The following is a 13,996-nucleotide window of genomic DNA, read 5'->3' as shown; positions in this document are numbered from 1 at the left end:
CTCTCTTTCTTCTTCTAACTCTTGCCCTTTGATTAACCAAAACTAACTTGGTATCGGAGCAGTCTCCTCTATCAAATCTCTTCTCTCCCTTCCACCTAACAGGGGGAGGAATTCCTCTCCCTTGTTCAATCTGCTCCAAACTTGGATCTTTATCCTATGATGATACTCTACTGATATTGTTCAATCTGCCTCTCTCGTTGTTGTTTTTTTTTTTTTTTTCCGACTTGATGGTATGATAGGGTATCTATGGATTGTTGGATTAGTGATCTGATTATTGTCGTCTAGTGCTTCCTTATCGCGTTTGCTACATTTTTTTTTTCTTTTTGAGAGCTACTGTTTTGCACTATGGCTGAACCCAAAACTGCCCAGTCTATCTTGCCTCCTGTTGATGATTTCTCGTATGTTGGTAAGTCTCTTACGTCTGTCAAGCTTAATGGACGCAATTATCTTACCTGGAAGCACGCTATCTCACACTTTTTGATTGGAAAGAGGAAACTCAAGTATGTTAATGATGAACCACCGGATAAACAGGACTCAGGATATGATGATTGGTTTGCTGAAAACTCAATGGTAATGACTTCGGCTTTGGAATAGTATGGAGCCGTATGTGGCTGTGAATGTGCAGTTGCTTGACACAGCAAAGAAAATCTGGGTTTCTCTACACGAGATGTACTCTCAAGAAAATAATGTCACCAAAATTCATGATCTGTTCTCGACTATGTTTGACTTGAAACAAGCAGAAAGTGCATCTATTAATGAGCATTTTAGCAAGTTTAAGGGACTTTGGGATGAATGGCTTGTTTATCACCCTTACACCACGGATCTTAAGATTCAGAAGGAACAACGAGATCAAATGCAGACTATGATGTTCTTACATAGTCTCAATTCTGAGTATACTGCATTTAAGGACCAAATTCTTGCTGGTGAGACCATACCCATGGCCTCTCAAGCTCTTTCTCGACTCATGAGGAAGAAACAGGAAAACGTAGTGACTTTACCACACCCTATGGAGAGTTCAGCACTGATTTCTTCAGGATTTCGTGGAGGCCGTGGTAGTGGTAGTGGTCATGGTAGTGTTCGTGGCGACCGTGGTGGTGGTCGTGGTAGTATACGTGGTGGCGGTCGTGGAGGCCGAGGTAACCTGGGTAATCTAAAATGTACCTTTTGTGGTCGAACTAACCACTTGGAGGACAGGTGTTGGAAGAAATATGGCAAACCTGAGTGGGCTAATCAAGTTTTTGAGGAATCTTATACTTCTAATGCTTTTGTTCCCTTAGCGGGAGCTGTCCCCCCAGCTTCTTCATCTGCCGGTACGCGTGATGAGATACTGCATCAAATTGTTCACCAACTTTCAAATCTGCCGCTTTCTAATCATGTTCCTGCAACGGCAACACTTGCTGATTCAGGTAATACAACATTTATGGGTACTTCACCCTCATCATGGGTGATTGATTCTGGTGCAAGCTCTCACATGGCTGGTAATATATCTCATTTTGATCATTTTGTGCCTTCTCAATCCAATATTATTCTTGCTGATGGATCCTCTCGACCGGTTCTTGGAACTGGAGTCTTACAACCCACTAAGAATTTAACTTTAAAATCTGGTTTATATGTTCCAACATTTCCATTTAATTTGTTATCCGTGAGCAAATTGACCAAGTCCATGAATTGTTCCATAACATTTACCCCAACGTCTTGTGTATTTCAGGATCTCACGACGAGGACTGTGATTGGTTCGGGGCATGAAAAAAAAAATGGGTTATATTATCTAGATGTTTGCAAAGTCAAGTTCACCTTCACTTTGAGTGCTTCCGGTTTACGCCTACCGGTGGCATTGTCGGTTAGGTCATCCGTCGGTTGATAGGTTAAGGGTGTTAATTCCACATTTGAGTCCGATTAATGCGTATTGGAATGTGATGCTTGTCAATTAGGCAAGCACCACCGCAGATTCTTTTCCTAGTCGTGGTGTTCAACGTCAATCGAAGTCCTTTTGATCTTATACACACCGATATTTGGGGTCCTGCTCGCATAAAAAGCACTCTTGGTTATTCTTATTTTGTTATCTTTGTGGATGATTTTTCTCGCATGACTCGGTTGTTTTTATTAAAAGATAGATCTGAATTACCTCATGTTTTTATGTCATTTTACAATGAGATTTTGACGCAATTTGACAAAAAATTAAGATTTTTAAGGCTCGGATAACGCTCTTGAATATGCTAGAGTACTACTCTCCAAGCCTTTTGTCTTTGAAAGAGGCATTATTCATCAGTCCACTTGTCCACATTCGCGCCTCGCCAGAATGGTGTCGTGGCGTAAACATAGACACTTGTTGGATGTAGCCCGCGACTTTAATGTTCACTACACATGTTCCCAAAACCTTTTTTGCTGATGTCGTCCCCATCGCGCATGCTACCTCATTAATCGAATACCATCTCTCGTCTTGGGTCGAAAGAGTCCTTTCTCTTTACTTTATCCTTCCCAAAATCCATTCGCCTTATCACCACGGGTGTTTGGTTGTGTAGCCTTTGTTCATAACTTAGGTCCCGGTCAAGATAAACTAGCTCCTCGCTCTACCAAGTGTGTCTTTCTTGGCTACCCTCATACCCAAAAAGGGTATCGATGTTATTCTCCTGCGACTTCGTCGCTATTTTGTTAGTCTTGACGTTACCTTTTTGAGTCAACTCCGTATTTTTCGTCCAATCGGTCGGATTTATGATATCTTGACTTGGTCTCCTCGGCCCGGGAGTTCTTGCTGCCAATGATTCCATCTACGGTGTCTCTGTCTCCACATGCAATGTTCTCCACCTCCACCCACAGTAACTCCGCCCATTTCAGGTTTTATCGGCGTAAAAGAATTGTCATGAGCTCTCAAAGGTACCGCCGTTGAACAATCACAGTCCTCACATGAGGTTCCTTCATGTGTCAAAACACCTAGAGTTGAAAATTCGGTAATCTCACAAGCACCTACTGTTGAACAATCACAGTCTACGCTAGAGATCCCTCCTGAGCTTGACCTTGATGTACCCATTGCTCAAAGGAAAGGTACTCGCCATTGCACCAATCCTTCTTCGGTTGTCTCAAAGGCTCCAATAGTTGAACAATCACAGCCCCCACCAGAAATTCCTCCTTCTGATCTTGATATACCAATTGCTCAAAGGAAAGGTACTCGCCATTGCACCCAACACCCGCTCTCCAACTTTGTATCTTTACATCGCCTATCTCCATCTTTCCATTCCTTTGTTGCTGCTTTGTCTACTGTGTCTGTTCCTACTTCCTATACACAGGCTCTTACTTCACCAGGGTGGAAGCTTGCCATGAATGAGGAGATAGATGCCCTTCGTACCAATCTTACTTGGGAACTTGTTCATCTTCCCACTGGGAAGAAAACTGTTGGATGTCGATGGGTTTATACAATTAAACATCTACCAGATGGTTCAATTGAACGTCTTAAAGCAAGGCTGGTAGCAAAGGGGTATACACAAACTTATGGGGTGGATTATATGGAGACGTTTTCTCGGTTGCTTTCGTTTAGACTCTATCGCGAATTTTAATATCCGTTGTTGGTCCCACTATAACCGGCCGATGTACCCGATTTTGATATTAAAATGCCTTCTTACATGGAGACCTTCAAGAGGAAGTGTACATGGATCAACCTCCGTGTTACTTTTTGTCCGAAATGAGCATATGGTTTGTCGCCTCAAGAAAGCTATCTACGGGTTGAAGCAATCGCCTGGGGCTGGTTTGATAAATTCAGCTTTCGATCTTACTTCGATATGGCTTTTAAGCGGTCATCCTCGACCACTCGGTGTTTGTTCGGTCGCTTCTATCGGGGGTACTATCCTATTGATTGTGTATGTAGACGACATCATCATTACAGGGAGTGATTCTACCGGTATCGCAAACTTGAAAGCTCACCTTGCTACGGTTTCATACCAAAGACTTGGGTCTTCTTCGTTATTTCCTTGGCATTGAGGTAGCACGGTCCAAGGACGGTGTTACATTATCACGCAGAAAATACGTGTTAGATATTCTTTTCCGATCTTTGGGCTTCTTGGCTCGACACGTTGACACTCCCATGGATCCAAAATATAAAACTAGATGCTACGCAGGGTGGTTTTCCCCAGATCCCGGTCGCTATCGCCGCATGGTTGGTCGTCTTATTTATTTAACTACCACTCGTCCGGACATCACCTTTGCTGTTGGAGTTGTGAGTCAGTTCATGCATGCTCCTAGGCAGCCTCATTGGGACGCCAGAATCCGCATTTTGAGATATCTCAAGGTGCTCCCGGCGAGGTTTGATTTACCGCGTTCTTCAAATTTGTTGATTTCTGGATATTCCGATGCCGATTGGGCAGGTAGCATCATGGATAGACGATCTAGATCCGGTTATTGCACCTTTGTTGGTGGTAATCTTGTCACATGGCGTAGCAAGAAACAGAGTGTGGTTGCTCGATCTAGTCGAGGGTCGAAAGTATCGTGCTATGGCACATACCGCTAGTGAAATGTTGTGGGTTCGGTCTTTGCTTTATGACTTTGGGATACGTTCTCGTCAGCCTATGGAGATGTACTGTGATAATCAAGCTGCAATCTTCATTGCCAATAACCCTGTGTTTCATGAGCGCACCAAACACATTGAAGTTGATTGCCATTTTATCCGAGACCTTTTGATGCGTAAATTGATTGCTACTCCCTATGTCAAATCTGAAGATCAGTTAGGTGATATCTTCAATGGCCACGAAGTCGAAAGTAATCCTTAATATGTTATGTTCCAAGCTAGGCATATTTGATTTATATGCTCCAGCTTGAGGGGGAGTTTTGGACGGGTGTAATAGGTGTGGGACCACTGGATCATGGCCCACACCCTATTAGGTTAAGAGGAGCCTTAGGTTAAATATAAACTATATAAATTCTGAGATATTGTGGCCATGCAAGAAAGCCACTCTTCTCCTTCTCTACCTCTCTTTCTTTCTTCTTCTAACTCTTGCCCTTTGATTAACCAAAACTAACTAGATACAATAGAATGATGAGACATTAGTGAAGAACGTCAATATTGTAGAAAAACAAGTTTTGGTTTAACAAATCAAATCAAACGTAATAGAGGTGTAGAAAGTTTACTCACAAATTTTAGTGCCTAATGTCCACAATGTAATCCAGATAATGTCGTGAAGCATCGAAGTTTGGTGGGGAAATCCATCCGATATGGATTGTTTCCTTCCTTGGGCAGGGGCAGTTAGGTACGTCCATTGTTTGACAAAGATATTCTTTAGGCTTAACAATTATCCAATGGTAAACATTACTTGAATGGCCTGACCAACAAATCTGGTTGTTAAGAAAGAAATTTCATCATGCTCCCCCACTTCATACACACCTACGCCCATAGCTAGTAAATTCGTGGACGGCAAAAGTTCGATACGTCAATTATTCGCATAAGATTCGAAATTTTCAACAATAATACTTTTAAATATTCGGTCCAATAAAACGCTAACAGTAAAAATACGATATAATGTTTTAAACGGGTATAATACTTAATATATTTCTTTAAAATTCGCTATATATTTTACATTTAAAATTTTGATATATAAGTATATAACGTTTTTATTTTTATTTTTACAATTTTATTCATGAAAAAATAATACAAATGTCATTTTATTCGCCAAACCTTATAATTCGTGAATAATTCGCGAATAATTCGCAATTATAAGCCCGACCCAACCAATTCGCGAATTAAACCGTATCATTCAAAAATTCGCCGAATTATTCGTTTTATTCGCCAAACCTTATAATTCGCGAATAATTCGTGAATAATTCGGCGAATTACTAGCTATGCCTACGCCTAAGGCAATACACATACCATTTGCAAATACTTTGTAGAGAACCCCAGACATTTTCATAATGTTTCTTTCTATATATTGGAATAGTATATTAGTATCTATAGCAAAAACACGTAATTTAGTAAAAAACATATTGTCGGTCTATCAGTGAAGTTTACCATTCATTATCAGATGATCTATATCCTTAGAACGTATATATAATAAAGACAAAACTTAAGACTGAAGCAATCTTCTGCATACAACGAAAAATAATTGACTGAATAGAAAAAAAGGCACGAACGGAGGAACTCAGAAGAGGAAAATGCATGTACCTAGATCGAATGTGTGTCTAGTTAACTTGTGGTCGTGCATGCGAGTTGTGCAAATTACTTTAAGAAAACCTATTTGGTAGTTGCAACTTACATCCATTGAAGGCATCACCACTGTAACTCATTGAATAAAAGCTAACAAAACATTCAGAAACTTTGATATGAGTAAGATACAATACTCATGGTTACAGTGAAAAACAGAAGTCCACTAATCCACAAACCTCGGCAACATGCTGAAGATGGAATCCTGATATGAAGAGAATTATTTGAACTCAACCAAATATGTGTGCAATCATGTAACAGTCAGCACTTGAACTCTTAAATAGTGCTGATTCTGGCTTGAATGTAGTTCTTCATATCAACTGTATGTCAGACATTTTAAAGAGAAATGACATTTGAAATTGAAGGGAAGTTAGTATAACACATATGCAACGGGTTTGTTATATGCTCTAATTATCCTAGAGAATTCCAGCTAAAACTATTAGTCATTTTTATCGAATGGTTCACATTTAAAGTTGTTGAAACCCTTCTCAAGAGAAGAAGGTATGAATCATCAAACCAAGGCTGCAAAGGAAAATAAGCAATAAAAGCATTGTATCTATTTCAACTTTACCTGCAGTATCTCCAGTTCCTCAAAACACAGAAGAGGCTTGTACCAATGAAGGCCTTTCTCTGCAGCAAGAAAAGATTTTTCGCTCATTTGGGAAACTGAAACGGTACACCTTTGTGTGAGAGTGTGTGTGTGGTGGTTCTGCATGTGCTTCTATCTGTTCACAAAAATGAAAACGAAAAGAAAAAAAATGTGTTTTCTGTAAATACCACTAGGAGTCCTTGTTGCGCATTAGGGACCCCTTCTTAACTTCTAGTCTGAAAAGGGTGTCGCAACTGCATTCATTGAGTACAAATCCAAGCATATAATTCTCATCTAGACTTACGAGTCAGGGCATCTTAAAAAAATAACAGTTATCAGATGGTAAGAAGTGCTAGCCTTACGTTGACTTTTATGAGGGTACCCTCTGTGAAAATTCTTTCGAGGAAGAAACCAACATATTTGGGACATGCACTTTCTGTTAACCTCAAATGTTCCCACTGAGCCACAAGCTTCCTTGGCTTCAATAGGGTGTTCATAGATCCAAACCTTGAGAAACCATAAAAACAGAGACTGTCAAAAACAAACAATGCGTACAAATAGAAATGCATCTCTTCAAGACATTAGATTAGAGGTATGACCATCCTCATCGAGTGAAATTACAAAATCAGATGTCCCAACAAACTCTGGTTTGAAGGAATTTACCAATGTGCTAAGGATATCAAAAAGAGCCTTTGCATCAGACATTTCCCCCCCCACACACACACACACACACACACACCGAGTGAATCACAAAATGACAAATTCAGATGTCACAACAAACTCTGGTTTGACGGAGTTTACCTATGTGCTAAGACAATCATGTTGCATCAGTCATTTGTTCCCAAAGCTTTAGAACTGAAACCTCAACAACAGACCACAGCTACCACACAAAAGTTAAGAATAAATAATAAATAATAAAAGATATATTAAAAAAAAAGATTATAATAATAAGATAATTTAACCAAGTAGTATCACCAATAACAATAAAAAGGATTTTTAAAGTAGCCATTCCAACACCCAACCCCCCAACCACACAAAAGAAAATTTTGTGTTGGAAATTAGACATAAATTCCTGAATTCCAAAAGGTGGACGTAGATGGTGAATTAGGGGCTGATCTTTTCATGGATATGATCTACCTACCACGGAGATCATCCTCATAAACTATCTTAATTGCAAATGATTAGCCTTATCAAAAGAGTTGAAAAAATGTGGACAATCCAAACTTACCCACAACTTTTGACAAGATTAGAAATGTCTGACTTAGTTGATTGTCCTGGGGATGATCTCCTTTGTGATTCAATCATAACTACCAATAATTAGTCCCTGATTCATCACATATGCCTCTTTTAGAATTCTATTGGCTTTTCACAGATTGAAATCATACCATATTAGAAACTCATCCCAGATGCCAAAGCTGGAAAAAGAAGGTAGCATCCTTAGCATGGACAGTGTCTACAATGGGTTTCCAGGCTTCTACCTCCTTTTTGTCCAGATACCAGGCGTATGTGGATACCTGACAAAATAATTGACAGTCAGGAAATATATGTAAACACACTAAGTATAGGATTCACAAAACAACACATGATTGTACGACTACAGGAGACGAGCCACGGGCTGAACATCCATGAAAATGATCTCATAGTGGAGGTCATTGTCACAGAAGTGGCCTTCTCAGCACAAATCCTCTTCAGTTAATGTGATCTCCGAAATCCAACTGTGTTCTACATTTGTGAATAAGTACTCTCTACCCCCTGACATATTTTCAAGTGGTTGCTTCATATTCTTTTCCTACACAGCGATGTAATAAGCATCCCTGCTTGGTATATAGGAAAACATTTCAAAGTAAATCACTATTTGGTGGCATGCATAAAACAGCTATATATAACACAATGCATCAAATCTTTTTCTACAGCCTTTGATTTTAGTATTAACTTGGACTTGCACCATATATAACACTGCAAAGGCCAACATACCAAAACACCATGGCCTTCAAGAGCATCCGACAACACCAAAATGGAAAGTAAAGAACACACTGAAAGCATATGGCTATATGGATTTTAATATTCCTGAGTCCACTTCAATGTGGAGCTGCATTCAAAATGTCCAATAAGCTTGTCTACTAGGAAACAAAAAAACGATGATAGAGTACGGTGTACAAAATAGAAGTTACCATTGAGATGTAGCAGAAACACCTGTAGCCTCAGATATGATTAGTCCTTGTTTGGTCGTCATATTTAAGCCCAATGAGTCAAAGCACACTAGGTGTTGCTCCTGGATGTTGACCCAAGAAGGCTTTACGTCTATAGGCGTTTCTATCAGTCTTCATCATACAAAATGGAATCATGTTTCTTTGTGAGAATGGTCAAATCCTTCAACAATGCATGGATTTCACCCGCACTAGGATGAAATTTGTCCCCTGCAACAAATGAATTAGTCTTCTCTCCCACTACAATCCAGCTGCAGCCAGGCAACTTAGTTACTCGATTTTCTCTCATTGACTTCCTAACCATGTTTACCCCGTCCCAGTTCTCCGATGCAGCATATATATTAGAGAGTAATATATAGGGCGAAGAATTTTGAGGTTCCAACTGCATGAGCTTCTCAGCTGCACGTTGTCCCCGTATTTCGTCCCCATGTAATCTGCAAGATGATAGGAATGAAGCCCAAACCATGGCATCAGGTTCAAATGCTAGATCATCAATAAATTCTTCTGCTTCTTTGAGAAGCCCACCCCGGCCAAGTAGATCAATCATGCAGGCATAATGATCGAATCTTAGCTGAATCCCATGATAATTTTTCATCTTATTGAAGTATTCAAGGCCTTTTGATACCATTCCTGCATGACTGCAGGCTGTCAGAACACCTAGGAATGTGACTTCATCAGGTTCTATGCAGGCGTGCCTCATCTGGTCAAAGATCCTGAGAGAATCCTCAGCATAACCATTCTTTGCAAATCCAACAATCATTGAATTCCAAGAAATAACATCTTTCTTACAGTCCATTTCTTCAAAAATTTGAACAGAACTTCCCACATCCCCACACTTTGAATACATGTCTACAAGAGCACTACATGTGTACTCATCCAAGTTAAAGCCAGTACAAACAGCAAGACAATGCACCTGTCTTCCCTCTTTCAACGCAACCAAACCAGCACAAGCACTAAGAACACTAACAAAAGTAGCTTGGTCAGGCAGGGCGTAATCCATTAGCATTGATCTAAAGAAACATAAAGCTTCCCAAGTGTGACTATTCTGCGCAAGTCCTGAAATAAAAGCAGTCCACAAAACCCTGCTCCTATGATTTTGATACTCCATAAACAGGTTATTCGCATCTTCAATGCTATCGGAGTTTAAGTACACACCCAGGAGGGAGACGCCCAAAAATTCATCATCATGCAGAACACCAGACTTCAGTGTATAACAGTGGACCTGCTTTCCCAAATTCTTCTTTAAAGATCCACTACATGCAACCAAAATGCTTGCAAAGGTGAACTTTGATGGCTTCAATCCCTCTTCCAGCATCTCTTGAAACAGATTCATTGCTTCCTTGGTATTGTTGTTCTGAACATACCCTGCAATCAGAGCATTCCTAGAGACCACAGTCTTTTCGGGCATCCTAGCAAGTACCTTACACGCATTCTCCATGGCCCCACACTTAGCATACATGTCAACCAGGGAACTTCCGGCATATACATTCAAGTCAAAGCCGGATTTGACCGAATAGCAATGCACCTCCTTTCCATGCTCAAGAGCATGAAGATTTGCACAAGCGCTGAGTATACTTGACAAAGATACTTCATCAGGTACAGTCCTAGTAATATTCATCCTTCTAAACATATTTAAAGCCTCGTCCTCATCTTCTTCATGCACATAACCAACTATAATAGCGTTCCAAGAAATATTATCTCGATCTTGGATAAGTTCAAATAGACGTCTCGCATCTTTTAGATCACCAGATTTAGCATACATGTCAACCATCGCATTTCCCACGTATAAGTTACATTCCAGATTGCTCTTTATTATAAATGAGTGCAGTTGTCTGCCAGCATCTAAACATTCCAAGCAAGCACATGCACTGAGAATGCTAGTATATGTATACCCATCGGGTTGGAAGCCAGAAGCCCTCAGTTTAGAGAACATTTGCAATACTTGTACATGATGCCCATTCTGTGCATAACCTCCAAGCATCGCATTCCACAACACGATATTCTTCTTGTCTAATGCATAGAAAACGTTACTCGCAGATTCCATGATCTGACACTTGGAATACATATTTATCAATGAACTTCCCACGTAAACATTAGATTCTAATCCTAGCCTAATTGCTTCAGAATGAACTTGCTGTCCCTCATTGATGGCTTTTAGATTAGCAATGGCACTCAACACACTTCCCAACGTGGAACGCGAAGGTTTCACACCTGATACTCGCATAAATCGATAAAACTCAATAGCTTCCCCTGCGTAGCCACTTTGAGCATGCCCAGAAATCATTACATTCCATGCAACAACATTGGGTTCAGGCATTTTACTAAACAGAGAAGTGGCCTCATCTAGTCTTCCTAGACCAACACAGGCATTAATAACAGTAACAAATGCTACCTGGTCAGGCGTACCGCCTACCTTCTGCATATCACTAAACAATTTAACAGCTTCCTCAGGGAAACCAATCCGAACATATCCAGCAATCATAGATGTCCAAGAAACAGTATCAAGGTAATCAGCTCCATCAAATACTTGCCTCGCATCATTTACACAGTCACATTTAAAATACATATCAATGAACGAACCTTCACAAAAAGAATCTGATCCAAATCCCATCTTCATAACACAACAATGAACCTGCCTACCAAGACAAACATCCATCAATCTCCCACAAGCAGACAAAACCGAAGCAAACGTAAACTGATTCGGCCTCACACTCTCCTTCCCCATCAAACCAAAACTCCTTCCAATCTCTTCAACCAATCCACACCTCAAATACATGGAAAATATCGAGTTCCACGAGGTGACATTTCTATTATCAAGTCCATGAAAAGCTAGTAATGCGAAATGTGTATCGCCACATTTAGCATATAAATCAACAATGGCATTGCCTAAATCCCCATTTAACCCAAACCCAAGTTTCACACTCTGCCCATGTATTACTTTACAGTGTTTTCTAGCTTGTGTTCTTCTTTGTGGCATTTCGTCGAGCAGTTTACGTGTTTGGAATAGTTTACATTGTTGTAAACAAGATTTTAATAGATGGGTATATGCGTCATTATCCAAATGAAGAGTGAATGTTGAGAAGTTGAGTTTGGTTAAGGTTTTGAGGCGGTACTTGGAACACATTACTTCTGTTTTGTTTCAGTAATTAAAATAATAGAAAGAGAGGGAAAGGGTTTTTATGGGCCCATTGTTAAACTAGTATACTGCTAAGCAGTGGGGGTGAGCGGAGTGGGAGAGGAAGATGGAGGAGTGGAGATGGAGAAGGAGAGGGAGAGGAAAAGGGAGAGTGAGAGAGACAAAAAGAGAAAAAACAGAAGGAAGAGATGAGGACAGACAGACAGAAACCAACCAAGTTGGTTTTTGTCTGCATAACCCCCCCTTCTCCCAAAATGTTCGCTCCGCTCACGGATAAACCGGCCCAATTAGACTACTTCTGACTTGTGCACCAATAAGGGTTATAAAGGACCAACACCTACGTTATAAAGGCATATATGGTCTACTACAAAACCCACTACTCCTCTGTCAACAATTCTGGTCATAGCAAAAACAATTGTGTACCTTGGAAGGAGAAGGAAGAGTTATCCAACGTAGTAACTATCGCAAAGCTTGGACCTGGGATTGAGGATCAAAAACTGGTGAACATGGTCTCTACTGGAGCCAATTTTTCATATGGCATTGGAAAGGATGAAAACACTATATTAACACTTGGAAACTCGACAGTCCTTCCCTACTCACCAAGCCTTGGGTGGTTATAGGGCTAACCATAACAAGAGGAACAATGATTCGTCTGAGACAAATCATAGAGAAAATTATGCAATGGCCAATGGAAAAGCAGTAGAAGAGGGAGAGAACTCATCAGTGCAAGATTTGCCACAAGATATTCCATACAGGTCAAGCTCTTGGGGGACACAAGAGATGTCACTAGGATCCACCACTGAAGGTCGAAACGGTGGTGACATCGCAGGTAATTGAACCAAGTCAGACAGATCACCTGGAGGTCGGCCTGGATTTTGAGCTCATTGAGCTTCCCGCTTCAAAGGAAGATGAAGGAAATCGTATTGAGCGTGCGCTGCTACCTCTTTTTCAGTAAGCATTCCAGAGCCAGTTCAGCTATATACCTTGCACAACTAAGTGAGTTCGTTGCTGACTTGCTGGTAACATATTTTCCATGCTCAGATTGTGAGGTTTTTTGTGATCTGTTTGTTTGCTTGTTTGTTTTCTTATTTTTTTTACTTTGGAATGTTTATGTGATTATGTGAAGTTGTTTCATTCTAAAGGCAAATAAATTTGTTATTACATATTACGTTGTCTGAAGTGATGTTTTCAGCTACATTTTGAACCCCCCCCCCTAGGGGCACTGAACGTGTTACACTACGCTGCTAGCCAGCTATATGGCATTATCCAACTTAAGGCTTCATAAAATTCTTAAAATCTAGGGTAATGCACAGCATGCTTTGCATTTTGCATTTTGATATATTTGTTTTGGCATGCGCAGTAACGAAGCACTTTGTGGTTTCGGTTTGGGATAAACGGGTACCTACTGACGCCCCTAGTCTTTTAAATGAGAAATACTCATTGACATACTGTTGGGAAATAGAGATTTCATGAAGGCAGCAGCTTGATACCGAATATGGGTGGCATAGCCAGCAGCTAGGTACCGAGAAAGCTAGGCATTTTCGGCATTGAAACACCGAATATGAAAACGTTGAAAACTTATCCTGACAAATTATTTTTTCCAGCCGCAAGTTACCGAAGCAAGCATGATATTTCAGTATCCACATACCGTATACAGGGAAAATTAGATAGAGAGAAAAAAAAAATAAATAAAAAAATCTTTGTGAGATGGTTGGATCTGACTTTTTCTTTGTGAGAAAGTTGAGAGACTTAACCTTGAACAAAAGAGAGATTTGAGAGAGAACATTATTTGTGAGTGTTAGTGAGAAATCATTCTTAGTGAGAGCTCCTCTTGTAATCCTCTATCTTGTTCATCTAGTAAATCATTGATCTTGTCATGTAGA

The 13,996-nt window shown here is 40.2% G+C and overlaps 1 protein-coding gene across 21 annotated transcripts in view; it reads right to left on the bottom strand.

The window, feature by feature from the left end:
* Positions 1–13,996, bottom strand: part of LOC147515329 (pentatricopeptide repeat-containing protein At3g09040, mitochondrial-like) — a 17,702-nt gene extending 3,706 nt beyond the window's left edge. For 2 of the 21 annotated variants that reach the window (XM_086586801.1, XM_086586839.1), the window contains exons 1-8: positions 8,942–13,996; positions 8,156–8,284; positions 7,572–7,650; positions 7,133–7,277; positions 6,959–7,024; positions 6,753–6,811; positions 5,828–6,501; positions 5,120–5,368 (exon numbers count right to left, since the gene is read on the bottom strand). In XM_086586801.1, coding sequence (XP_086442927.1) covers positions 9,087–12,101 — 3,015 coding nt within the window. In that variant the 5' untranslated portion in view covers positions 12,102–13,996 and the 3' untranslated portion in view covers positions 5,120–5,368; positions 5,828–6,501; positions 6,753–6,811; ... (3 more) ...; positions 8,156–8,284; positions 8,942–9,086. Of the gene's footprint in view, positions 1–5,118; positions 5,381–5,827; positions 6,502–6,752; positions 6,812–6,958; positions 7,025–7,132; positions 7,278–7,571; positions 7,651–7,998; positions 8,059–8,155; positions 8,285–8,941 lie in introns of those variants that run through there. The other 19 variants (XM_086586805.1, XM_086586816.1, XM_086586862.1 and 16 more) reach the window with 19 other exon arrangements.

The sequence above is a fragment of the Coptis chinensis genome, chromosome 2 (genome assembly GCF_015680905.1).
Source record: "Coptis chinensis isolate HL-2020 chromosome 2, ASM1568090v1, whole genome shotgun sequence".
Classification (NCBI taxonomy): Eukaryota; Viridiplantae; Streptophyta; class Magnoliopsida; order Ranunculales; family Ranunculaceae; genus Coptis; species Coptis chinensis.
The sequence above is the reverse complement of the archived record's forward strand: the minus strand, read 5'-3'. Positions and strand labels throughout refer to the sequence as shown.